This window comes from Aythya ferina (genome assembly GCF_964211825.1).
Source record: "Aythya ferina genome assembly, chromosome: 4".
In the NCBI taxonomy this organism is placed as follows: domain Eukaryota; kingdom Metazoa; phylum Chordata; class Aves; order Anseriformes; family Anatidae; genus Aythya; species Aythya ferina.
Window position 1 is genome coordinate 45,490,173 of NC_140300.1, and position 27,085 is coordinate 45,517,257.

General features: G+C 41.3%; 1 protein-coding gene across 10 annotated transcripts in view; it reads left to right on the forward strand.

The window, feature by feature from the left end:
- Positions 1–27,085, forward strand: part of LOC311436374 (uncharacterized protein) — an 80,849-nt gene that overhangs the window by 19,428 nt on the left and 34,336 nt on the right. For 4 of the 10 annotated variants that reach the window (XR_014692782.1, XM_084518491.1, XM_084518490.1 and 1 more), the window contains exons 2-6: positions 13,242–13,314; positions 14,817–14,960; positions 16,249–16,312; positions 18,664–18,766; positions 19,700–19,811. Coding sequence is in view for 6 of the 10 variants with exons in the window: in XM_084518491.1 (XP_084374617.1) it covers positions 13,242–13,314; positions 14,817–14,960; positions 16,249–16,312; positions 18,664–18,766; positions 19,700–19,789 (474 nt within the window). In the remaining 4 variants the exon portion in view is untranslated. The remainder of the gene's footprint in view (positions 1–13,241; positions 13,315–14,816; positions 14,961–16,248; positions 16,313–18,663; positions 18,767–19,699; positions 19,812–27,085) is intronic. The other 6 variants (XR_014692780.1, XM_084518494.1, XM_084518493.1 and 3 more) reach the window with 2 other exon arrangements.

Genomic DNA, 27,085 nt, shown 5'->3' on the forward strand with positions numbered 1-27,085 from the left:
ACAGTGTTCTGGGCTGCATCAGGAAGAGTGCTGCCAACAGGTCGAGGGAAGTGATCCTTCCCTTCTACTCAGCACTGGTGAGGTCACAGCTGGAGTGCTGGGTCCAGTTCTGGGATTTCCAGCATAAGAGAGGCATGGAGCTACTGGAAGGAGTCCAGCGAAGGTGGAAACAAAGATGAGGGAGGGACTGGAGCATTTCTTCTGCAAGGAGAGTCTGAGAGAGCTGGGAGAAGAGAAAGCTCAGGGGATTATCTCATCAATGCGTAAAAATACCTGAAGGGAAGGTGCAAAGAAGTTGGAGCCAGGCTGTTTTCATTGGCTCATTTTTACTCTGAGCATCACAGAGCACTGACGCAGACTGCCCAGAGAGGCTGTGGGGTCTCCTCCTTGGAGATCTCCAAAAGCCCCCTGGACGTGGTCCTGGGGACCTTGCTCTGGGTGGTCCTGCAGGGGTTTGGACCAGATGGCCTCCAGAGGTCCCTTCCCACCTCAGCCATTCTGTGGTTTAGGATAAATCCTGGTTTTTAATATTTTCCTGATGTGCTTTGAAACAAAGCCATGTGAAGAATGTATGTGAACCCAACGAGGAGAGTGGTTTGGCATCAAATCTTTTTGTCTTCCATGTTTTGCCTCCCCAGGTGAGATTTGCCAAATACACTGTTCAGTCTTGACTTTAAGATCTTCCATAGCATCAGAGCAACAAGAAAACGGGTGCCAAATAACTAAGTGTGTGAGTTTGGCTGGCCTCTCCCTGGCATACTGCATAGCGGAGGCTGCAATGGTCTGTTCAGCCTTTGATAGAAAGCTGGTGAGCCCTGCAGTCTGCCTGCTCTCTTCACATTCATCTCCTCTGCCCAAGGCTGCCTGAATGTGCTTGATGGCATGTTCAGTCACCTGAGTGTTGATTAGTACTATGTAATGCTGTTGGGTGTGCTGGATGTGTGGTGGCCTTCTTACTATTGACAGTCCCTGTTGGCTGTGCCCGGGTCTTCATTGTGGTCTATATGGACACCAGATCTGATTCGGCTGTGCCCTCAGAGCTTCTGTGAGGACATTAAGGATAGAGGCAGTGCGTCCTGCAGTCTGTCATTTGCAGGGAGTAAATAAGGAGGCAGCCGAACAACAGACCCCACTTCAGGGACCACCAGGGCTATTCCAGCCTTCTTTTGGTGTAGGGCACCTAAGCAAGGAAAATAACTTCCTTCGTAACTTGGAAGCAGTGAAGACAAAAGCTTTCTGGTGACATGATTCTTTCCTGAAGCAAAGTGCTTTCAGAGCTGTACTGGACATATGGAGCTCTGCGCACGCAGCTTTCCATGAATATTGCATTAATCCATATTCCAAGTTATGAATTGCAATCAATCCATTCTTGTGCTAACCGAGCTGCAGCTGCTCCCAGCTGAAAAGTCTTTTGAACTCTGCCAGACGAAATATTCCAAGCCTCGTTCCAAGGTGCAGTAATTGTCATTGTGGTTCTCAGACTCTCATACATATTTAATTTAGGATACATATCGAAATGTGCATTCTGCTGATGCTGAGGCTGGTGCCAATGCTTGCAGTGATGTTGTCTGAAGACTAGGAAAAAGCCAAAATTGTTTCAATACATGGTAATACGTTGATTTCAGCTTCAGTACAGTTAATCTGTATTTGTAGTAAATCATTCAAAACCCAAAGAGAATTCACTGCATGATAAATTAAAGGAAAAGCATCAGCTGCAAAGTTTCAGGGTGAATCTGGGCTTCCTCTGGCTTTGTGGTCTCAAGAGCTAGGAGACAGCTTTCCTCTATTGTAAAGACAGGAATCGTTTGGAAGTGTGGGCACAAGAACTGGGATCCAAGTTTTTTTCTGATTCCAGTGTAGTCCAGTGGTGTCTTGGCTTGTTACAAGGAGAGAACATCCTTGCACTTTAGATGTAGGCTCCAGTGATCTCACAGACTGGAGGGAGCTTAAAACACTTATTTTAGTATGAGATCTGGCTTTTTTTTTTTTTTTTTTCTTTTTCCCTATCTTTAATATTAGTGGATTATATTCCAACTCTTTAAATTAATAATAATAATAAAAAAAAGCCTATTGATGACATAATGTGGGAATTCATTTCAATGCATGCACACAGTGTTATGTTATTCATATTGAATCCTCTTTTATGTTGTCTGGGACAGAAGGACATGATTTGTTCACTTTATGAGCTAAGGACCTTCATGTTTAGTGCTAAAGGCTGAGTACCCGACCTTTCCATTTTTAGGTCACTTCCTGGCATTGTCTGAGTGCTAGTTTTTTAAAATTATTTTGAAAAGAAATTATTAATGCCTTATGGTTGGTTACTAGTGAAGTTGTTCAGATTGTATCAGGTTTGAATGCTATTAAGCCTCAGTCATGTTTTGCCAGTAGCTCTAATTTCTCAGAAAATGGGACTGCAAAACAGTTTTCTTCTTTTTAACAGAACACAATTATTTAAAAAGGAGCAAATGGTGAATTTTATAGGGATTCAAAATGGGATATTTTCTCTCTGGTTCCTTCTTGTGTTTACATCCCTGTGTAGGTAGAATTTGGGGGATGTGTACATAAAAACATAAAATCAAATGGATTTCATCCTCAAATTTACAAACTGAAAATGGCCTGACCAGGAATTTAGACGGTGTTATTTCTGCGAGGTGTTGTCCATCACTGGGGGACAGATGCTGAGCAGCTCCTGTGGCCATGCCATGGCCCTCCTCCTCGTTGTGTGCAGAGGAGATGGGAGATGAAGGATGGGCACTGAGGCAGGGCAGAGGTGTGGTTGGGCCCCTGCCCTCTTTGCTGGCCCCGTGCTTTTGTTGCTGGTGGATTAGATGCTTTGAGGTCTGGATGCCCAGAAGGAGCTGATGGAGAGGGCTACAAAGGGAGTGTGACCAGCCAAGGGATGGGCGACAGAGGAGGCTTACTGTTTATCAAAAAAAATAAGAGATGGGGTCATTGCTGCTGTGTTTGTGTGCCTTGAATTCCTGTGGCTGCTCCCAGGAAGGACAGTCCATTTGATCTGAAAGGCCGAGACAACAAGTATTTTATATTTGCACATAAAATGACATTTCTAACCATATATTTGCAATTAAACCATTGTTTTTATTAGTCACAAGGGATAATTGCATCCAGAAATTCCTGAAGAAAATGTTATATTGGGCAAACAACATTACACTGATGTTTCAATTATATGAGTAATTTTCTAGCATAGATCAGCAATAAACTTCCCTGAATGGCCTATTAAACAGGAAGCAAGAAAACAGAGATGGGGCAGTTGCCAAGTGTCTAGCACTTGTGTGTCTGGTCGTGCCCTTGCTTCTTTTGTCTTTACGCATGTCAAGCAGTCAGTGAAATCCAGCAATGCCTGCAGACAGCAGGCATGTATGGGAGGGCTTTCTTTTGGAGATGTGGGCTTCTTGAGGCTGGGGGCTGGAAGGGAAGGGTTGATGCACACCAGGCAAAACTGCTGAGGTCTCCTTGGCATGGAAGCAAAGACATCCTGGCTTTGAAAGGGTTTTGGTCAGTGTTTGGAGGAAGACCCAAAATATCTGATTAAAATGCCACGCTGGTGGCAGACTCTTGGTGATAACAGGCAAAAGGGAAGGGATCAGATCAGCCCCACTGAACAGGGCACCCATGCTCCTGCAGACCCAAACCCTCTGACATGCTATCAGAGGAAGCAGACAGGAGCCAAGAGCTGCCTCACATACTTGTCAGGTGTAGCAAATGTGTTTTTTCCATTGTAGTTCTACTCTCAGCCACATTGCCAAACAAGCAAAAGCCCTAGCATAAATTTCCCTTATCCTGCCATAAAAGTGCTTTTATTGGTAATAGCTTATTTCACACACTGAGCTGTTATATGGTGTTCTGGCAAAATAAATAAATAAATAAATAAATAAAAAATAAAAACCACCAACCCACTAGGAGGATTTTCTGAGGAGGTCATGCTGGAAAAAAATGTCTCCAAACAGTCCCTAATGCAGAGACCGTCTGGAAAAAGGTCCCCAGTTACCCATTCCCCATGAGGTCCTTGCTGGTGTTTTCATGTTTAAGTGTGCAGTGTCCCATCTTTGCTCTTTAGTAAAGATCAGTAGCAAACTTTTCTAAAGGGCTGTGCAAGAAATCCAGGGTTGATTTATACAGACACACTCTGATGAACTTCTAGCTCCCCTTCCACTTTCTCTTTGGTTCCTCTCAAATTAGCTTCTAATTATCTCAGTTGTAATCACCCGGTGTGATAAAGTTGAAGTAATAATGATTCTTTTTGATAGCACAATGTTTTCTCTATGACTGTTGTAGCTAATAAAGACAGAATGCCAAGCTGCTTATAGGAAACACATTTTTACAGTTCCTAAACAAATGCCCTGAATAGTTCATGTACAGATAATAAAAGAACAAAGCAATCGTTCTAAGGAAAATTTGTATCTTGATTAAAAAAAAAATAAAATCAAAAACATAGAAGAAAACAACAAAAAAACTCTATCTGTATATTTATTTTCCAAATTATTAGTTTTAAAGGCCCAGAACCTAATGTCAGTACTCCATGTCCAGATTCCAGGGGACTGGAGATGGCTGCTCAGTGCTGTCAATCTGCTTAGGTTTCTGCACCTCTGGGCAGCTCTTGATGCCATGTCCCTTTGACGCCCAGGTAAGGTAACTTTTTTCCCTGTGGCATGGAGTCCAGCAGGTTTTAGGCATGCCTCCCACGTCACATCTTCCCAGGAGCATGGTGCTCTCAGGAGGGATAGCGATGCTCCTGTTCATGTTGGAGCCAAACTCTGTGACCACAGGGAAAAGGGCTGCCAGGGCATTGAGTGGGGAGAATTTCTGCACTCCAGGTACGCTCGGATAACATCAGCAATGTGATTTAAAAGAAAGGCTTGGGATGTCGAGCAATCAAATCTAGTGTGTAGACTCTTTTCTTGGCTTAAAGAGCACTTTCTGTGCATGAAGCATTTCATCCCTGCTGTTTTTTCATAACCCTATGTAAAGAGAGGCTGGTGAAATCTACATTAATATTTGTCAAGTGTTGCATGACCCGCTTGCTGTAACAGCGCCAGCATATTACTGGAAGTCTTTGGACAAATTCATTGTTAGCATCAATGGCTGCGATTAGTAACTGTGACTGTGTGGAAGCTTTGGGCTAGGCATGTGCTATGTATGGGTTATTTTACCTCTGCTCTACGTGGCTGTGGGGAGTTTTGAGGGCTGCAGTGAAATACCGCACCAAGAAAAATATGGAAGAGTGGACTCGGAACATTGGGGTCCATACTATGTAATTAGTCATATCATCTTAGTGTTATTGTCTGGGGTTTCTCCTTCTAGACCTTTGAATTTCTTTAAACCAGTGGGTACAATTTTATTTCATTTTAGAGCTCCCAGTTTTACAAATAACTATGTGATCTCTAACTAAAGTACAATCACTGCTACTCTAATGTTACAACATCAGTGATTAGAATGAATTTGTTCCTGACCACCTTCACAAATAGAATAATAAGCACGTCTGGTATCTTTTATTCTAACTGAGAGAAAATCTTTCCAGCTTAGCATCTAGGCAGAAAAATGAACCTAAACAGACCAAGTTTTATCAAGAGCAGAGAAGAGGAAAAGAATATTCTCACTTTTTTTCTTTCTTTTTTAAAGCATACAGTAATATCAAACTTGTAAGTTTTACATAAAGCGTTTAGGAAAGAAACAGCCATTATAACAAATGTGCTATTAGTTCTGCACTAATGTAACTAATTAGGCCCTCAGTTCCATGTGAGAAAAATGAATAAAGCACTGCAGTGTGCAGCTTTGTATTAGGCAGTCTTTTTCTGCTCTTGAGCAAACTTTTTCTGCGCGCCAAAGGCAAGAGCATTAATTGAATACAGAACCTGTTTATAAATCTAGCACAGCTTGCAGCTTGACGGGTGCCACTGCTGTTCATTCTCACCTTTCTGCTGTCCGTAATTAACCTTGCATAGCTTGAAATTCTCCATGAAGTGAAGGATGGGCTCTGGTTTTGGCTGGGTTGCTGTGACCTGAATTAAAGCTGCCAAACTCCTGCTGTTTCTTGTTGGCCTTACCTGGCCATAAAGGCCAGTGGGGTGTGAGCCAAATGGTCCTTCTAGTGATGTTGAAGGCAAGTGGAAGATAAGAGTCTTGTTGGGACTCTCAGTAGTTAAGTGATGCTTTTTCTTATAACAAATGTAGTGTAAGCCTTATTTCTCCCTAACCAAGGCATACAATACACCACAAGAGAGGTGGCTGGCTGCCAGAAAGAGTTATGCACGTAGATGTGCACCTACAAACATAGAACAAAGATGGGCAAAGATGAACGTGTTCCTCCCTTTCAATATGGGACTATTCAAGTACCCATTTTAGTTAGTGGGACCATCTCTGTTTAGCCAAATTGAACCCAGTGTCAAGCTAGGGAGCCGGAGCAGGGACCCTTTCACCAGCACCTCCTTTATGCCACTTGTACCTGGTGCTGCCTCTGGTACTCTCTGCCACTCACCAAAATTGCTAAACATAGGTAAAAGAGAAAAACAACCCCAAAGCAGCTATCTTGCATTGGTTTCTGCCTTCTAGTGAGTGGTGGTGGTGGAGGCAAGGAGCAGCAGGGCAAGGCTGGGTCTGGGGTAGCCGCAGAGAAATTGCGGGAAGGAGAGCAGCAGCCCTGCTGTGGTCAGTGAGCTTCTAGACAGCCTCAGCTGCATGGGAAACCACAGCCGAATTCCTCATGTCAATGTCTTCATTTTGGTTATTGTTTGAAGGAATCTCCTTATATCCAGTTTCCAATCAAAACATCATGTACTCCCTAAAATCTGAGCTTGACTATGAACATGTTGCACTACAGGGACTGAAGTCTACCAGTCGTGTAATGTGGATGAATGCCTTTGAAAAACAGATCCTTAATCGAAGTTACACTTCATTTGTTTTTTAAATTTCCATTTTCCATTTAAGTGGCTGTTTCATTGCTATGAGAAGCATTAAGAGCTATTCATGTTTTTCTTCTTGTGGCTCTTTTAAAACTGAACTTCCCTTGTTGTTCATGTCCTGGCAGTGGATATTCTCTCTTATCTGCTCTGTACTCATAGGTTAGGTCCAAGATTACCTGTGAAGGGTTTTAGTTTCTTCATGCAGAAATGTGTGTGTTGTTATTTTAACTATTAGAATGTTTTCATTGTAAAGCACCGTTTCTTTCTCATTATGTTGTTGTAATTGTATATTAAGTTAACTTTAGGCAGAAAAATTCTTTTTCTTCTGTTATGTCTTCTTGTCAACCTGAAGTTAATTCAATATTAGCATGTAAATATAACATGGAGGTTAAAGGAAGCAATAGATGCAGCTGTGCTGTAACTGTTTTTTACCCAGCCACTGAAAGAAAGCAAAACAAAGGTGCAAAATATAGACGGATCTAAATGGCCAATTTCAACATGAGATAGGAGAAAGAAATGCTTGTTCTAAGATACAGTGTGGATATTAATGAGCCATCAGTTTCTACACAGGTATGGTCTTCGGTCAAAAAGACTGAAGAGGGGACTTTCCTGCTCTGACTTTTTCCTTTTGAACTTTTAACCAAGGGCTCTTGGTAGGAAAACCACTGCTGCAAATTACCTCTTTATTATTATTATTAGATAGCTCTTCTGATGGAATACATCTTTCTTGCACTAAAGAATCACCATCTCAAATAAAAATGAACCCCCAGAATTATCAGATGACTGTCTTAAAACTTTGTAAGAAAAATGTTTTCATTCCAGGATAGGCTTCTTCCAAAACAACAACAACAAAAAAAAAATACTTGTGGAAAATCTAGGCTTCTTCAACACTTAAACTCCTGAAAATGTCAGTGATAGTTTGTTCTGAAATGATTATTGAAACATATTCAAAGCATGTTATCAAAATGTTTTGTCTAAAGAAAAAATCCACAGCCACTTCAGATAAAAGATTATTTCAAAGCAGGACTTCTCAAACACACAAACCTCAGACTTCAGAAAACAGGAAAAAGTTAACATTCCATTTTTTCCCAGTAAAGCCATTTAAAGAAATTTATCATCACTACCTATCAGCTCATTAATCTGGCCAACGAGGCAGGAAAAGGGCTATCTGTGGAAAGAAGTCCACCTCAACTATGTCTCTGGATTTGCTGATTACCTCTTGATATCACAAGTTTGAGGGCAACTCTGCCCGTTTCTGCTCTTCTGCAGCATTCACAGCTCCAGTGCACTCTCTGGTGTAACTTGGTTTCAGTGTCTCCAGCATTCAGGTGTGGATGTGACAAGTTCCTTGTCATCGTCATACTTCTTTCAGCAAGCCAAATATCAATCACCCAAAGTCATTTTATACACTCCTAGTCAAGTTTCTTACACGAGATTATGCTAAGTTCCCATGACAAATCGCTGTGGAAGCACGTTGAGTTATTTTGTCTTTTCCATTTTTTAAATTTTCCTTCTACACAAGCAAGAATTCACTGGTAGTCTAGCCTGTTTTTTAGAAGTTTAAAAAACAGAACTTAAAAGAAATAATGTTTCATAGTGCTCAGTCCATCCTCCCCAGAACCTGCTGGCTGCGTGGCTGTGTGCAGGACAATATTGATGCGTCTTCTCAGACAGACATTAAAGCCTGTGTGGTGTGTGAAGTAATACAGAGTTTTAATGTCTTCTGAAAAGGCCTGAAGAAAGTAAGCAGACATTCATATGTCAGGATAGCACAGAGTCATGTTGTTGGTGTTTTTTTTCCTTTTTTTTTTTTTTTTTTTTCCAAAGAAAATGCTAATGTCTGTTTAAGCACTTCCAAGGCATCGCACAGGTCACTATTACATCATGGGTGATTTCCATTTTCTGCTCTGCATCATTTTGTTTTCCTGGTGTAGGAAAGCAAGCTAGTGCTAGATGAATGCTGTGTGTAAGTGGAGGGTGCACAGCCAGGCCCTAATAGCTTCATGCCTGCTTTCTTGTCCATCGTTTATCATCGTTATTATGTGTCTGCTAACAAGGAACTGTTTAGCAGAGTCACACAAGGGGCTGCCTAATGTTTTACTACCAGATTTGTGAAGAACAAAAAGGATGGAAGAGAGGAATAGTTATAAGAAATGGGGAATAAACAGAGGCTTTTAAATGTAATTCCTGGCTGTCATCATCCTAATTAGCAATGGGTCTACTTGATGTCTCTGTTCAGAGGGTGTGAATAGTACTGCTTCATGTCTGTCACGGTGATTAATGTCTTTTTTAGTAATAAACCAGTAAAATATACAGTCGTATCATAAATCTATACAGTACCCTGCTCAAGAACAAATATGTGACATTACCCAATTACATCAGTGGTGATGTCCTCTGTTTGGACTGCTGAAAAGTCAGACTGATGACATGTTGGGGGTGTCTGCTGAGCCAGAATATTCAAGGGACCAGATAGAAACAATAGCCTTATAAATATACATTGAATTTAATAACAGTTGTTTCACTCTTATTCTCTACTCATTTTGAACTGTTCTCCTCATCATGGAAACCAGCTTTTGCTGCATGATCCACTACAGAAATGGAGAGACAATAGAATTGCAGCTAAGTGAAGTGCATTCATCACGCAGTGTCCTTGATGCTCCCCTGGAACTAGTGAGAGAAATGGGTATATCCCACTGAATCCAAAATGTTGTTGTGCTCATATTACACATACAATGGCTATCAAAGGCAGCTCTTAAAGCAAACCAGTAAATTCATATTAGTTTTAGTGGGCTTTCAAACAGCCCTAAGCTGAAGCCTGTGGCTTTGAGGAATTTGATAGCTACATTTTTATTTCACTTTTAAGCAATTCCAAGACTCCCAGTGTTCATTTCTTATATTGCAGCAGCCTTTCTCAAAAGCACTTTCTCATGCCATGTAAGCTAGAAGGTGACTGGAATTGCAGAATCAGATGAAAGAGAGCATTATCTGCTGTCCTTCTTCCTAAAGGAGGTATTTCTTCAGCTGACCTAGTCTTAAGGAAACATTTGGCTCTGGATTGCAGTGTTTGTGGAGCAGTGCAATCCTAATTTACATGACAGCTGATGCTAAGATACTATGCAACATTTTAGTTTTTGCTTATTCACTAAATACTTTAATGTCAAGATAAATAAATAATCAACGCATGTTGCAAGGTCTAATAGCTAGTTCTCTGTCACACAAAATAGGATACCTTGCACTAATGAGCTGCACCTCACCAGACTTTTATGGTGTAACTTCATTTTGAGAAATGTGGTGCTCTGAAATGACTGGCAAGCAATGCTGAATATTAGTTGCAGTAAGAAGAAATGAAGAATTATCATTTATAAGAGATTCTTCTTCTTCTTCCAACAAATTCTTCTCTTTTGGCACAGCCTATAAGTTACAGAAATGTATGGTTCTTATGGGACTTTCACACCCAGACACTGACTGTAATTCCATGCCGTGCTAATGAAAGTCAGCGCTTGCAGGGAAGTGTGGTTACAGCCATGGCAATCAGTGCTTAAGGTTTGTGTTCTGCAGACAAACAGCTGTAATGCTCAGCTCCTATGCATCTCAGTGTGTAGTTTTTCAGAACCTGCAGAGAAATTGGGTACTCAAGATCACACAATCTATCTGCAGAAAAGTCAAATACAGGTTTTGAGTCAGCTGAGTCCTTGTGCGGTAACCACTGCAAAGCACTGTTTCTCATTGGGTTTAAGGAATGCATATGAACCTTATGGTTTTGCTCACTCAGGGATAATTGCTGAACTTTCTCTGCTTGGGTGAAGATGATATACATAAGAGGGAGCAGGACTGGACTCACAACGAGGATCTGTACTGTTTTCATTTACATGTACAGGAGGCATGCATAGATTTTTGTGTCCGTGCCACAGTGGTACTACTAATCCTCAGAAAAGATGCGGTATGGCTTTCTGCACAATCATTCTTAAACTCTGGTATGTGTAGTTTCACAAACTTGTGCCTAGGTGGTAGGTGAGGGTCATGATCTTTATCTGCTTTTGGCAATGGACATTCTGGAAGCTGGAGATGATGGCACTGGTGTAACAGCACTTGTTTGGGAGCAGAACTATGTCAGCTGTTAATGTTTTTCTGTGAGCCACAGGGGTGCTAGCTGTGAGATGTGTATCTCTGGTTGAAGGAGAAGAAAAGCCCCGTAATTGTCCTTTTTGTTTTTTGTTTGGAAATAGGGGTGCTGTGTACAGCTGTGGGTATCTTCACTGAAATGCTCTCCAGTGTATGTTCACAGAAAGGTACATTAGAGCAGTAGTTAACTCCAGAAGTTAGTAGCTGCTTATTTGAAGTCCCTGTTTTATCAGTTACTGTTCAGCAGAGCTGAGTTGGCAGACTGACCTCACACTTTTTAAGACCAATAATATGTGGTCTATCTTTTTTAATTATTTTAAAGCCCCCTCCCTCGTTACACTCCAACACTGCAAGATATTTTCTTATTGATTTTACTTGGATTTTTGCTGAATTCAGTCACCATGGCTCAGTCTCACTGTCTCTTTTCACGGGGCTGGGGCAAAGAGTCATTTGTCTGTATATCCCATACAGAGTCAAAGGAGCTAATGTGTTTTTGCATATTGTTTCACCGGTCCTATTAAGTAAATTGACTGTGATTGAAGATTCAGCAATGTGCACACAGAAAGCCTTCTCTGTGAAGTAATATAGCAAATTTGTTACTTGACATCTCACCTGATGTTAAGTTGTCTTCTTTTATCAACCAGTATTTTTTGAATATAAAGTAAATGCTGTAGACTAGGAAACCTATTTCATGTGTGCCACAGCAGCACTCTGTTTCAGACGGAGGGAATATAAAGTTCATAAAGCTTTCCATGTTCGATATGAAGGGCAGGAAGTAGCCAACATGAGTCATGAGCTGCACTACCTCAAGAATACTAGTTTTCATTTCTAAAAGTTTAACAAGAATATTAGTTTTCTGTGAATTTAGTGAATGATACAGCTTCCAGTCAGCATTCTGAACTTTTATCATGCATCTTTCTGACCTTCTTTTTGTGTATGCTAAGTTTTTATGCTAAACTCACCTGAAACTCTTGGGCTCCTAAACTCTTGGGCTCTGTACAACAATAATAATTTAACAAATCTTAGCATGTAATAAAACCAGCATATTTATTTGAAATACCTCAGTATCAACGTGTTTTACAAGGAATACTTACACAAAGTATTCCCTAAACAAGAAGTAGGGGAAATGTATAAAGATGGAAATTGTGGTGTCTTTTAAGACAGGGTAGAAAGCAGAAGGTTCTCAAGAGCTTTACCATTTCATGGGTTGTATTTTCTCTGTGAGCCAGAGGATGATCATTTGGTTTAAGGACAAAACAGTGTATAACCTCTGTTTTTGTTGGTGCTGTTTCATGGACTCGTTCCTGGATATTAATGTTCTTCCCTCATTCTGCTGGGTGCTTTTCCTAATAAATATTTATGGAACAAAACCAACAAACTGAATCTTCTTCTTGACTGCTGGTAGCCCTAAAAAGGAAGATATATTAACAAGCTGATGATATCACTGCCTTTGTGCTGATGAGTATAGCTAGCCACAGATTTTTATAGCTTGGTCGGGAACAGTTTAAAAACTGTTTTGGCAGATCTGTGGGTGCCATTATGAACTTACTTAACTCCTTTTCCCATTTCCAGACCATTTAGTTTTAAGTCTCTCATGTGATGTTTGCTAATCAGGTTATATATAGAATCAGAAGCAAATGAAAATTAGAATAACATTGAACAAAATGAGAATAGCATACAAAAATCTACAATTTTCTCTTCATACAATTTCATTTTTATTATGGTAATGAAATGCTTAAGTATGTACTCTTCAGCTAGTAAAATATATCTTGGTATGGTAGTATTAGCACATATTTTGTAAAACTCCAATGACAATAAAAGGATACATAGTTTTATGACTAGGTAGCAAATTGGCAATATCACCTGCAAGCTAAGTGAAGCTAAAATAACTCAACTAATGAGATAATAACACGTGGGACTAAAAAACAAATGGTGTTGTGTAGGTGAAGAAATGCTTTACATTAAATCCAAAATATGGGTATAGTTCAAATAACATTAAGGTTCTGACTCAGGCAAATGAAAGTATGGAAAGTGAGAGTTAAGGCTGCCTCTCTATACTTAATATGCCCTGGTGCCTTTCCAACAAATATTTTATTATGTGAGCTCTCCCGGTGATTTTGGAACATGAACAGCATTTTGGACCTCCATAGGGGTTTGACAGTGATTTTTTTAATTTTAATTTTAATTTTTTTTCTGAAGCCATTGAGCAAAAACAAAAGTGCAGAGAAGTGGAAGGGAGAAAATCTTCAGTTCCATTTTCAGTCTGTTAAAGGTAAATATAAACCTTTCTGTGCAGACTTCCCCTCCTGTCTCATATTAAGGTACAGCTAAAATATTTTCTTAAAAGATGTGGACTGTGGTTAGAACTTGGTCAGAAGATCTTCATTTTATGCCCCCTGCAAATGTTTCAGTTGCAGAGAAAGCTGCTTTCACCCCTTTTGTACAGGTAGTTAGGCAAACCTGCAGTCAGAGCTCTGCTCTTCTTGACTCAAATCAAAAGCTTCCTCTACTGCTGGTAAAATTGGAAGATGGACTAAAGTCTTCTATGCTGTACCTTGATGCTGAGCAATTTTGGCATGATGCCATGCCAAACTTTGTTTTCCTCTCCTGTGGAACAAAAGCATCATTCCAAGCCTTGAGAGCTGGCACAAAATAAAATGGCTGGTAGGTGCTTTAGGTGGTGATGGGAACAGAAGATGAGGATTTAAGTCTAGGTATCTACGTGCTCCTCCACAGAGCAGTATCTGAATTTCCTGCACACCTCACTAACTTATATTGTAGCTGCCCGTGTTACAAGTAGGAATATGAAAGGAAGGAAATGTGTTGCAGAGCTGGGAGTTGATTCCTCTCCATGTGAGTACCTCAACCAGTGCAATACTTCCAGGATCTTTCTTCTGATGGCTACAGATTTTCTGCATGCAGCCAAAATGGTTACTGATTCATCTGGCATTTCCGTAGGTTGTCATTTGTCCCTGCACACTTGTGTCCAGTATTCCCATTGATATGGATGGGAATAAGATTAAAAATCCAATTCATTGAGCTGAATGCTGAGTAAATTATATACAATATTCTCCCTGCTATTGCTGGCCATTCTGTGGAGATCAGTCGATACCTCCTTAGTTCAGCCATTAGTTGTACTCTGAAAGCAAATCCTTTTGTTTTTAATTTTCTTTTTCTTCTTCACTTGAAACAAAATAGCTTTATAGTTACCACCAATAGCTCCCAAGACTTATGGAAAATTAGCAAGGTTATAAAACCTACAGCGTGTGTGTGGTTTGCTGTTGCAGCTGCACTTTAAAAGAAAAGTAATATACTCACTTGTCCTCCTTAGAAAAGCATCTATAAATTAACACTCTTTGAAAAGTTCCTGATGCCTAGCACAGTTTTTATACATTGCAGCCAAGACGTGGCTCCTCCATTTTTAACACTTTGGTCCATTTAAGCTGTCGTGCTGAGATCCGAGGGGTCTCTGTTCTGGTCCTTTTCTTTATAACATTATCTGGCCACATCTCTTCCTTCTAACAGGTGTGGTGTGGGACCTACACAGCAGCTCAGCACCTGACTGCCGTGTTCTGCTTCCACCCAAGCTGAGGAGCATCCTAACCACCTTGTCTGGTGGGAAAGGGGAAGAGCCAAAGCCACCGCTCTGGGGATGAAACCTGGAGGAGGGCTCAGGCAACCCTGTCTCCTAAGGTCTTAAGGGCTGCCTTGCACCTTCTGCTGTCAGAGCCCTTCCTCTTCTTCCTCACACCCTTTTGTTCCTCTCTGCTGTAGACCTGGGACTGGGGTCTCCTCTGTGTGGCAAGTGGACACACGGAGCTGCCTTCAAAAGGAGTCACCACAAGGCCTCAGTCTGGCTCGCCTCCACAAAGGTCATGCCTGAGAAGAACCATGAGGCCACCTCTCCACGTGGAAACCGTGAGTGTGACCATGGCTGGTATAGTGTCCTCCCAGCTCCCCATGGGCTGTGGGGCTGGAGACCAGTGTGCTTTCAGCAATAGCAGGGTTGTCACCTTCCGAGCACGCTGGGAGGGCTCGTGCCCACGTTGTGAGGGCCTGCTGACATCTGTGTTCCCATCCACTCAGCACTGGGGTAGCTGTTTATCCACCACCCTTCAGCAATGAGGTTGAGGGGCATACCTCAGAAAGGCAGCACATCGTGCTTTCTGCAGCACTGAGAAACTTAAAACCAATGGGAAGGATTTGCATTAGCTCTGCTGCCAAGAAGTCTTCCCTAAACTCTCTCCTTCCATAATATCTGGGTCAAAATAATACCGACTCTACTAAATCTTCAATTTTCTTGCTTTTTGTGTATCAACACTAGGACAAAGCAATTACAGCCCCCAGAGACACACACGAGTGAAGTGAGTGAGGCAGAGATATTAGTGTTGCCGTTGTCCTTCCCTGCCCTGTCCTCTGCCTTTGTTAATCTGCATGTGCAAATTAAACTGAAATGAAACTCTTAATTTATCATCTTGTTGTGGTGACAGCAGGCAGGACCAGAATGCTTTACAAACACGTAGCACCACATTAACATCAGAAACAGATTCTTCCCCCGAGAGAGGGGAAGATTTCAAAGAATGCGGAAAGATACCACAGGGCTGTAATCCCTCTTGCTGTACAGAAAACAACCAGTTGTTGTTGAAACCCTTGGAGGGGGGAGGTGGGCCCAGGGATCTGCACAACACATGTAGGCTACGGCTTTTCCACCATCGACAGTGGATATGGGAAATTTGAAATAAACAACCTTGGGGGGTGGAAGGAAAAAAAAACCACACACACACACACACACACACACACACACACACACACAAAATGCATGGCAAAAGGGAAAAGATACCGCACGGTAATAACTCAATGTGACTGCCCACAGAAGTGAACTGCTCTGAGGACCAGCCCTCTGGATGCAGACCATCTCTGCTACAGCAGGCTGCGGGCTCTGCTCACGTCCCCACGCTGTCTTTACCTGCTGCCACCCGTCGCTGTAGGGCACCGAGCTGCCCCTCTTCCCCTTGTGGGGTGCTAGCAGATAGCCCAAGATAGCCAGGGCCATCCGTGTGGATGCCCTGCGGTCCTGATTTAGCAAAGCACTTAAACACATGCTTAAGGGATTTGCTGAGTTGGATGCTGCTTTCTCCTCTGGCTCCCTCCACGTCTCCTGGCTCCCTGACCACTTGGCTCCACCACTGCTTTCTTTACCCTTTAGGATGCTCCCACCATCCAAAGCTGGACCCTTCTCCTTCTCCACGGTGCCAGAGGTGCCTCACAAGGTAGGTCCTTTTTGGTTTATTTTGCAGCAGAAGTTGCACTTGCTCTGCCCATGCAGTTAGGAGCACATCCCGTCCGGCTGACAGCCCCATGGAGTGTGGTCCCCAGCACCACTGGTGTGTCTGGGAGCTGCCCCTCCTGCCATTTGGACTGTAGGGGTTTAAGGAATTTAAGACTGTACATCTGAGGGCTTTGGTAGGAATAAGCTTCAGAGCTCATAAGCCACTTCTCTGATAAATAAAGCTCCTCCATTGAACATCTAGGATCTCTTCAAAATGTTACCATTGCTCCTGTATTCAACTTCAGCTTACAAAATCTTCAGAAGTGTTTTGATTCCCACAGAGGCAAGTTTATTTATTCAGTCCTGCTCTGCTCCATCAAAGAGACCCCAGTCGGGAGTAGTCATCATTCATCAGCTTGGGAGGGACTCCCGCCTGCAGTAGCAATACTCTGCAGGGAAATGCAAACCTGCCAAGCTTTACTTACCTTAGCCCAGCATGAGGTGAGGCACGCTGATAGATGCACAGCTCTGACACGCTTTGGAGGGAGATCAGCATGGGGGAATGCATTGCCTGGCAGGCACAGGGCTTGCGTGCCCCCACCACTGCATGTTTTTTCATGAGTCCCAAGCCCCGTGGGATGATACGAGAGTGGGAGCAAAGAAAGTGTGCAAAGCAGTCCTGGGTGAAGTATGCACAGCTGGAGGCGTCTCGCGGTGTTCTCACAGGGGAAGAAGAACAGGGGAGAGCTGTGAGCGATGATTAACTATAGCCATTAAATGCAGAAAGCAGTGACATAATTTTGGGAACATGAATGTACCATTTGAACTATCCTAGAAGAATGTCAAGTGCCGTGAAAATAACACCATATGTTTAGAGAGCCTGTTCTGGAGGTTTCCAGACCACAAAGCTGGATTTTGCTGGGCTGGAGCGCCCCGGCGGGCTCCTTTGCAGACGCGGCTCCTGGGGTGGCAGACCCTGGGAACTTGTCCTTTGCATGGGACAGCTTGCCAAAGCCTCTCCAGAGCCACCTAGACTAACAGGCAGGTGCCAGCGTGGAACTGTGTGTTCTCCATACGAGGCCATGCGGCTTGTGAATCAATGGCTGGACTGTTTTGCTGTGCTGCCACGGGTCTGGATGGGATCCCAAGGCTTCCCCCAGGAGAACCTGGATTCAGGTTCTGGAGAAGGTGAGCCAGCAGGCTGATGCTGTGCCCCCCTCCCTGTAAACCAAAAATAATAATAAGTAAAAAAAAAAAAAAAAGAAACAACAACAAAACAAACAAACAAAAACAAAACAAAACAACAACAACAAAAAAAAAACACACAACAATACCTCTTTAAAAATTGTATTTCAGGTCTCCATAAAGAAGCCTATGAGGAAGTCTGAATTAGCAGGATTGTTTTGTTTGGAGGTTTTCCGCTAGGACTGAGGCACTATGTATAAGGCAGACTCAAGACTTTGGCATCTCTGTCAAAAGCAGCTTGCAGTTTGGGATTTTTGATCAAGCAGTGCTGGGGGGCAGACATGCGGAGCTGGGTGGCACAGCTGGGCACCAGTTCCCTGCACGGTACTGCCATTTGGAAGTGGGGGAGCAGAGGGAAAACCATGCCTGCCACCGCTGTTAAAATCAACATTTCTGCAAATTCACCTGCAAGAAGCAAACCCCTTCAAGTGCTGCATTTGAGAAATAAGTATTTTTCCCATAAGAGGCTTTAAAAGAAAGGGCCCTGTTGAAAGAAAAGAAAAGAAAAGAAAAGAAAAGAAAAGAAAAGAAAAGAAAAGAAAAGAAAAGAAAAGAAAAGAAAAGAAGTGAAGTTCTGGTGATTCAGCTGAGCAGAGCACAATGTACTCAGCAAAAAATAAGAAAGAAAGGAATGAAAGTGTTAGCAGAGACTTGGTTATTGGCAACAGAGGGGTATTAGCCAAGTTATAATGGATTGTCAAACTAGGTTCTTGTTTGTATAACCTCCCAAGTTCCTTGCACTGAGTCAACATCTAGCCATCTGGGATGGGGGGGAGGGAATAACTTTTTGTTAAAAAAAAAAAATAAAATCATGTAAAAATCAGTTAAATTTATGTTTCTATTCTAACGGAAGACATGTTTGAAAGGAAAACATACCTTTTGGAGTGAAGCATTTGTTTTTATTCTTTACAAGTTCTTGTTTGAGTTCATGTTTGTTAAATGGCTTGTAGTTATTAAATCACAGCAGTTTCCCCTGCTAACATAAAAATAGGTGTGATTGAAAAATTCATAGCAGGAAAATAAAACTGCCTTTCACCCACTTGGACTTCACTTGACTTGGTGAGATATTTGTAAACCCTGACTGACTTACAAGCGTATTTCTTTCAGAAAGGAGTGCAATTCAGACAGAAATTTGTCAAGAAGACCTGCAGAGGCTGCAGAAATAACATCACAAATCATGAGTCTACCCAAGGGCACGTCCGTTCCCAAGGTCTGGTGCTTCCTGACAAGGGAAACACAAAACACTTAAATAAGAAAGCAAGAAAAACTTGGTTAGCAAAAATGGATTTTCAATAGCAAATATAATTTCATTTTCCAACCAGTTTCCCTCCCATTTCAGTCCTATCTTATGGTTAAGACCCCTTGGTTTTGGTAGACACAGCAAGAGTGTCTTTAAAAGAGTTGTGACCTCTTGTCGGTGTACTGGTGTGTGAAGAATAATGGTGCTGTGTTTTGTGCTACTCTGTCTTCAGTCCCACTCAAAAGCCCAGGGAACTGAGTGGATGGATATCAGTTGGCTTGTGGTGACTTTGGGTTAGGTCCTGCTTATGTCTTGTGCTAACGAAAAACAAGGATGATGTGTCTGAGAGCAACTTCCCTGACTTTGTCCTGCTCTGCTCCATAAGGGAGCATAAAAGAACAATTATTTTCCTATGCAATTATACTGATGACTACAGAGGTGAGAGGAGGTGGCAGCCCTCTGGTCTCACCATGGTTTTCTGAGAGCCGGGGGTGACAGTGGAGTCCTCTGCAGCATGCCTGGCAGAAATCTTCCGCTGAAGGAGCATCTGGTGGTGTCTACAAATAATTGATTTATATGCTGTTGGTGTCATCCAGTTAGCCAACAAAAAATTTCCCTAGGAATCATTCTGCCATGGGATCTAAGTAATTTTGCACAAAAATCCTGGTGGTAGCAGTCCTAACACTTTGTTTTGTGGTCGTGCATGTGGGCAGATTTACTAACTTGCAAAATTCAGTACATCATAATCAGTTTCTGGGTCATTAAAGAGACTTGGCAAAATTTTACTGTACTTCGTAACAAGTTTATTATTATTATTTATTTATTTGTTTGTTTCAAGTCAAACCAGAGAGAGAGCCTTGAATTTAAGTGTTCTGAAATATTATTTATTTCTTCTGTTTTCAGAATTTATCTTTGGTTTTGCTACCCAGAAGAAAAAGAAGACCCTGGTGGCACTGTGTGCTCATAAAACAAAAGAGAAGAAATAAATTATGAAAAAGAAACTTTCAGAGACATGGTATGTCAGTCATTTATTTTCATTCATATGAAACCGCACTCAAAGAACTATATCCTATCTAATTCTGCCCTACTGATAAAAAATGTTTCCTCATCAAGAGTTAACTTTCTCTTGTGCACAAGGATTTAATTCATTTAAATCCCTGTTGAGCTTTTAGCACACAAATGAAGTGTTATACAGTTCTGCTGGAGCTCTTGGCATTGGGTGAACTTTTCCCATCATAATGTTGACTTATTAGACACGTGCAAAGTCTGTCCACCTCGTGGTGGCTGTGCCTATGAGGCAGAAGGCAGCACTGTGAGGAGTCCCAATGTGGACAGGGCAGCTCGAGTCCTGCTCCAGTGGGCCTCCTGCAAGAGGTTGTGTTTGGAGGGGATAATCCCATCCCATTGGGAGGGTAGTGCACATTGCTAGGTAGTTGTCCTGCTTCAGGGCACTCTGTGCTTTCTGGACTTCACAACGAGTCTGCAGATCTTGCAGAAAACGCCCATGAAATTTAAACTAATGTGAGCCTCTTTGCACCCTGTCGGTGGGGTCTTTGGTATGTTGGTAGCTGTGGGGATGTTACGCAGTGAAGTGGTTTAGAGTTGTGACCTTGAGACGAGGCTTGCAGTTCTGGTGTAGTAATTGTGGAGATCCAGAGAGTGATACTGAGCCCAGGCCAGTTTTTAAACATACATCCCTGTAACTGAGGATGTGAGGATGATGTCTGCATGTGAGATGTTGACTCTTACCCTTGTATATGTCATAATAATAGAAATGCAAACAACTATGTAGAGAAAGGCATGCGTGTGGGCTTTGTGTTATAAAAATGTGTCTTACGGTATTATTTATAAGCTTCATCCTGTTGACAAGAAGAAAGGAGATAGACTTCATATATAAATGCTGGGCTGCTTTTCATTTACCTGGTCTTCTTTGTACTCTTCTGGCAAAGTAAAGTGGTCTTTGTATGGATGGAAAGATAATTTGCACATCAGATTTTTAAATTCTTTGTGTTTTTTGTACAATACTAAATTACAATAAAAGAGACTTGATATAGATGAGGGTGAAACATACTGTTTGCCTTTCCTCAGCCCTTTCAGTGCTAAACCTGTTTGTTCTGAAACTTCATCTGGACTGGAATTATAATTTGTTCTGAGATATTCTTTATAGGAAGGAAATATTAATGTTTCCAGAACAGAGAGATTTTCAGGGGGTGATGGAGCAACACAATACTTGTCTTGTGTGAAGTTCTTTGTAAATATAGAACTGCATATTTATAATGGCTGTGTTTATCAAGTATCTGTGGGCAGGGAATTTTTTTTTTTACTGACAAGGGCTGATTACAGGCATGGCAAGTCTTCAGAGATGATGTTAAAGTTAACGTGTCTCCTGATTTATGAAATCAATAGAAACATTTCTTTTAGACAGGTTTTAGTTTCCGAAAAACACTGATAAGAAAATGATTGCTATAAGTTACTTATTTAAGATTAAATGGACTTTTTCTTTTTCTTTTTCTTTTTTTTTTTTTTTTTCTGAGATTTTTAGGGTAGGTAGGTCCCACGTTCATTACATATCATGCATTTGAATATCCAAAAAAGGTGAATTTAGTCTGAAAACCCTTCCACAAGCTTATCTGGAATTTAAGTCTCAGCAGTAACATATTATTTGCAGACAGAAAGGTAAATGCAAGGGAGTAATTTATTTTTTATTTTTTAGTAAGAGTTGCATGGGGTTTTGGCCAGACAGTCATAGGCTTACATCTAATTACCCGTCAAAACTTTGTTTTCAATTGTTTTGTCTTCAGTATTAACTTGAAAGAGTATGAATCAGCAGAGGCCAACAAGTCAGGCTGTTGTCCTGACATGGAATATTTTACTGGAGGACTTGTGAATCACTTCAGCAGTATAAAAATCTTCTCATTGCCCTTAGGTTGTTGTCTTGCCTTGTGCTGTGAATGGCTGCAATGTACCATATGCCTCCTGCTTCCTGATTTCTCTTTGCATTGGGCCATCTAAAATAACTTTCTAAAAGTCCTTGAAAATTTAGAATCTTCTCCTTTTATTGTCAGACTACTTTAGAGTCTGTCATCTGCCTCCTTAGTAAATCTGTGTTCCTCCTCCTTTATTGACAAATTATCAGTGTTTGGCATAAAAGGACAGCTTAACTCTTACCTTTAATATTAGGCTATGGGAAAGAAAAGAAGCAATGCTGTGGAGACAAAGTAAAAACTAAGGAATAGAAAATGGTTCAACTTTAGACATTAGCTATATTATATGGCAATATTCATGTATTTCAGCTGCTGGCTACACAAAGAGACCAAAGTTTCTGTTAACTTAATCAGACAAATGTTCTTGAGTTATGTAAAGTTAAAACCTTTTAGAAACAGAACTGGCAGCAAGCAGACTGACAGTAAATTATATTGTTGATGATGATGAGGAGGATGCATCTCGCTTTCCTGTTCTTGAAAACTAACTGATGCAAACTGATATTCTATTTTAGCCACCAAAGGTTTGCCTAGTCAAAGAGTTATCAGAGAATAATTTTGGTTCAAGCTCTAGCTTCTTCTGAAATAACTTTTATGTATAGATGAGTCTCATTGACCAGAAGCACATCTGACTTGTATGCTCCTAGCTCTAGGAACAGGATAAAGAAGTCCATCTTAGAGCCATAAGTTCATTACCCAGTGAATAGGCAGAACTCAGAGTACGAGAAAGGGCTAAATTATTGCAAAATCATGTCCATAAAAACAAGTAATGAATATTGCAAAGAACTACAAAGAACTATAAATACAAAATATGTAGTAGATGTAAAACAGAGATACTGTGTAGACGTATCCAGAAGGCTTAGATTTTGGAACAGGCTTTGTTGGGAAGTAGCCGAATTGCTGTCACTGAGGTCTTTCAAGAAGAGATTAGACAGAATCTATGAAGGACATGCTGGGCACATTGGAGCTTGATTCAGAACAAGGCAGCACATACTTGGTGGGATGAAATCATAGAAATGCAGTGCTGGAAAAGATTTCAGATGATTAACTGCTTTAGGCCTGTTATGGACATATTGACAACGCAATTATAGTACAGATTGGACTGAGCCATTTTTTGAACATGATATTAGAAATGTTAGATTGATTCATAATAATTATCATGTGCATAAAGCCAGGCTTTTGTCTTTGTCTTTATTCTGAGCTAAAAGACTCATACACTGTATGTGTCATCTACACTGGGTAGATACTTTACTATACCCAGCAGTGTGGCTTCTGCTGTCTCTAAACTGGGGAAGAGAATGCTGTCTCACTGAACAAATATGTAAACAAGAAATATTAATATGCATTAAAAATTTCCCAAACTTATGTCTACAAAAAATGTAATTGCAGGCTAGACTGTCCTCTGCAAGTTGCTTATGGGCCAAATGTCACATTGCATCACTTTTGAAATTAGTGTATTTATTTTGGGGCTCTAGGCTTCAGATGAGTTCCACATGTACTCCAGATTTAACAAATTCATCATTGGTGTCTTATTATCACTTGAAATTACTTCACAACTAGGTCAGATCCAGGGTTCTCATTTGTTTTTCATAGCATGAATCACATTTTAATACAGAGTGTCTTGTGTATATCTCCTCTTCCCATTTTGCAATTGTGAAACACACTTGTGGTGTGGATAGTTATTATATACATGGAAAAGTAAAGTTAGGAAAATATTTCATGCAATTTTAGCTTCAAAACAGCTCAATAGTCGGGACTAAGGAGAGCCAGCTCTGTATGACTAGCCAGTTCCCCACCATGGGCTATTTCTGAGGACATCTGTCAGTATCATTTTGTAGTAATTCATTTCTAAGTTGCCTGTGTGGATTCATTATTTGTTTTTTCTTTTTAAAGGGTTCTATTTTTCTGTCTACTCTCTCTCTTTGCATATCTGTGTTCCCCTCTGCTGACAAGACCAAAGCTAGAAAGCAGTGTGAGAGGTGGCTCCGAATCACTAGTCTCGGGCATATGTGAGTCCAGGGGCAATGAGAGAGAGACAGGCTTTCTGAGCAGGAAATTGGAAGAAGGTCTGGTCAAATGTTCTTCACTAAAGCCCACTTTTTGAAAAAATATTGTGTTTTTGACCAAAAAAACCTGTCTGCTTGCCCTGCAAATTACCAGTTTTTCACAAAATATAGACTGCCATGCCAGAAGGGGAAAAAAATAAAAAAAGGTTTTGTTTTGGGTTGTAGTACAACAACTCTTGTACTTGCCTGGTGGCATTTGTAGTTAGGTTGCCTCACCACAGGGTTGGTGTGTCTGACTGCCATCTGGGTCTGTCCCTCTAGCTGTACTGAAGCCCTGCCTGTCCCCCCAGAGGGGTGTTGGCGAGGGGAGGTGGGGAGCACTGTGGGAGGAGAAGCCCACTGGCATCCCTTTTCCAGGATGCCTGAGGCCACTGGGGGATGGCTGTGCTTGATAATGCATGTTAGCCAGGCTTAACACATTTTAATAAGACAGTTTAGCCTATGGCTTCTGTACGCTCATTTATGACTCCTCTGTCTTTTCCTAGTGAAGAGGTGCTGCCCTACTTATTGTTTGTAATCAGGAAGCCTGTCTGAGGAGAGCTCAAGGGATTAAACTGACCCAGTTTGGTTTGTTTGGTCATTAGGATTGTATAGCTTATGATCAGAAGGTATACCTTACCAATCCAAAAAAACATGCTCTGTTGCAATGGTTGCAACAACAGGAGAGAAGCAAGCTCTGACAAATGTATTAGCGCATTCACATTTGCACATGCTTATTTACAGCTACTTTACTTCACAAATCTGTTAAGTCAGCTCCCATTTTCGCTCTGACCAAATTCCCACTTGACGCTGCATCTCAAGTAGGCTGTGTAGCTCTCGTCAAAAGTACATCGTGAAGTTAGAAAAGATGCAGAGAGAGGCAATCAAAATCATTAGAGGGATGGAGCACTTGGAGGTGATTGTGCCAAGAAGGTCCTGACACAAAAGCCTGCTGCCAGCTCTGCTGTAGCATGTAGCACCTGGGAACACTGTCATGTAGCTGCCAAATTAGGCATCTGTCACGGGAATATGGCTCACAGACATAGTGATTAGTTTAAACATAAAATGTGCTGGGCACTGGCTAAAAATATGCCATTTTGACCAGTGTTACAGAGGTTGTCATGGGGACGTCTTGCTCTCTCAGTCTTTCATAAAATCCTTATGGAAGCTAAAAGCAATGGTTTCCTCAGAAGGGTGATGTGAGGAAAAAAGCATCCTGCATTTCAGCTGTTTTAAAATGAAATTTAATATATGGAAATTAGGAGCGGAGATGGTATCATAGGGCAGATGGTTCTTAGAGGGCCAAACCCACTGTGAAAATCTCTTTCAGTACTAATGCGGAGAAGTGAATCTGGTCTCTCAGTGGTTACTTGCCAGTTCTACAAAAAATAAAAATAATAATAAAAAAATATATAAGAAATTGTTTCCAGGTTCTAATTAGTCAAAACAATGTGCACTCTGTGACACACTGGACCTCAATTTAATGGCAAGAACCTCCAGTTTCTTTGGCAGTTCGGAGCTCTGCATTGCACTGAAAGCTATGTGGCAGCTTCACAAGCATTCCCAAACTTTGGAATATACTGAGTAGTGAGCTATTTGGTTACGCATATTAAGTGGATTGAAATTGCTCCTTGTATATTGCTTAAATGCAGCTTGATCTGGGGTTTTGGCATGGTGAAGATGGAAGGAGAATGAGACAGAGAAGGGAGGATCTTCCTTACATGTTCAAACAGAAAAATTTGGAAAACAGTTTTGGGGATTTAATGAATAGCTGTCTATGGCCCTTCCCATGAGAAACATAAAATGATCATTAAATTGTCTCTACTTTTCATATATTTTCTGTGTGTACTTTTCCTGTCTGCTAGGTGATGGGTGGGTTTGGGCTATACCGCTTGCACAGTGCTGTCTGCATAGGCTCCAGGTGAACTGGAAGAGGAAGAAGTGCTCTGCAGAAATACCAGGTTTGGCCCCAGGCATGTCAGCAAGCCAGGCTTTTCTACTCAGATGGAACTCTTCTGGGAATGCTACAGCAGGTTAGGTAGATAGTCACTGAAATGGTTTCTGGTCAGTCTATTGACATAAGAAGTCAAAATGACAGATATATTAATAGCTGAAATCAATGTTGGAATGATTCTAATTTCTCTGTTGGACCAAATGTTTTTTGATTATCATTCTGGGGCAATTCTAGGGGAAAAAAAAGCTTCAGATTGGAGCTTACGTATGTAGGACCTTCCTGCCACATAATGCAATGTAGAGTATGGTCATTGCCATCAGCGGCCAATCTGAACCCTTTGAAGACATGCGTGACCATTTGTCAAGACCATTTACAAAATGAGTGTATTTCTTGAGTCTGTTTAGAAGCTGGGGCAAAAGAAATCCCTTCTTCCCTCAGCTAAAGAAATAAAGATCAATGTAGTCCAAAGTATGACCTCAAACTAAAGAATAATTTTATGATGAGGCTATATGTTATAAGGTAGACTATGGAGACAAACATAGACAGGAGTAGCTATAGAAGTACAAATGAGCATGTTTGTGGTGGAAGAGCAGCTGGCTAATGTCCATGTCATAACGGTCTGAGATCTGTCACAGGAAATTGCAGGTCTGGTAGAAAGGATTTTCAATATTCAATTAATTAAAAGGTAGCAATTTATGACTTGGGGATAGTGCCTGTAACACACTCTACTGAAGTAAGGAAAAAATCATCTGGGCAGTTTATTAGTGTGACCTCAGTAGTATGCAAGGATTTGAAAAAAATAGAAAACAGAGATAGAAAGGCAAGTAGAAAATAGACTTAAAAGAACCCAACACACACACAAAAAAAACAGGAGTTTATCAAAGATGATTTTTCCAAGGTTAACTGATACTTCTTGACAAGACAATTCCTTTTTAGAGGAAGTAAAATGTAGAGATTTAGTCTAGCAGGGCTTCAGTACCACTGAGTTGTGTGGGAGACAGAAATAATCTGAGGGAGATGGGCATTTCTACACAAACTGTGAAGTGGTAAGGAACAGGTTAAAGAAGAAGCAGCAGATCTGCCTCCAGAAAGGGCAAGGGTTGAGCAGGAGGAAGAGAGCTGTGGCATTCCTTCTGCACCATCTGGAAAGTGTTCCTGTTTAGCTGTCCCATTGATAACTTTGTCATCAGAAGTCACAGCACGCTAAAAGCATGGGATGATGAAATGAGTTTGGAGGCATTGTCTGCAGACAGAAGGACTGAAATATTTTTCCTGGGGAAAATAGGTGGACCTTCTAGGTGGACCAGCA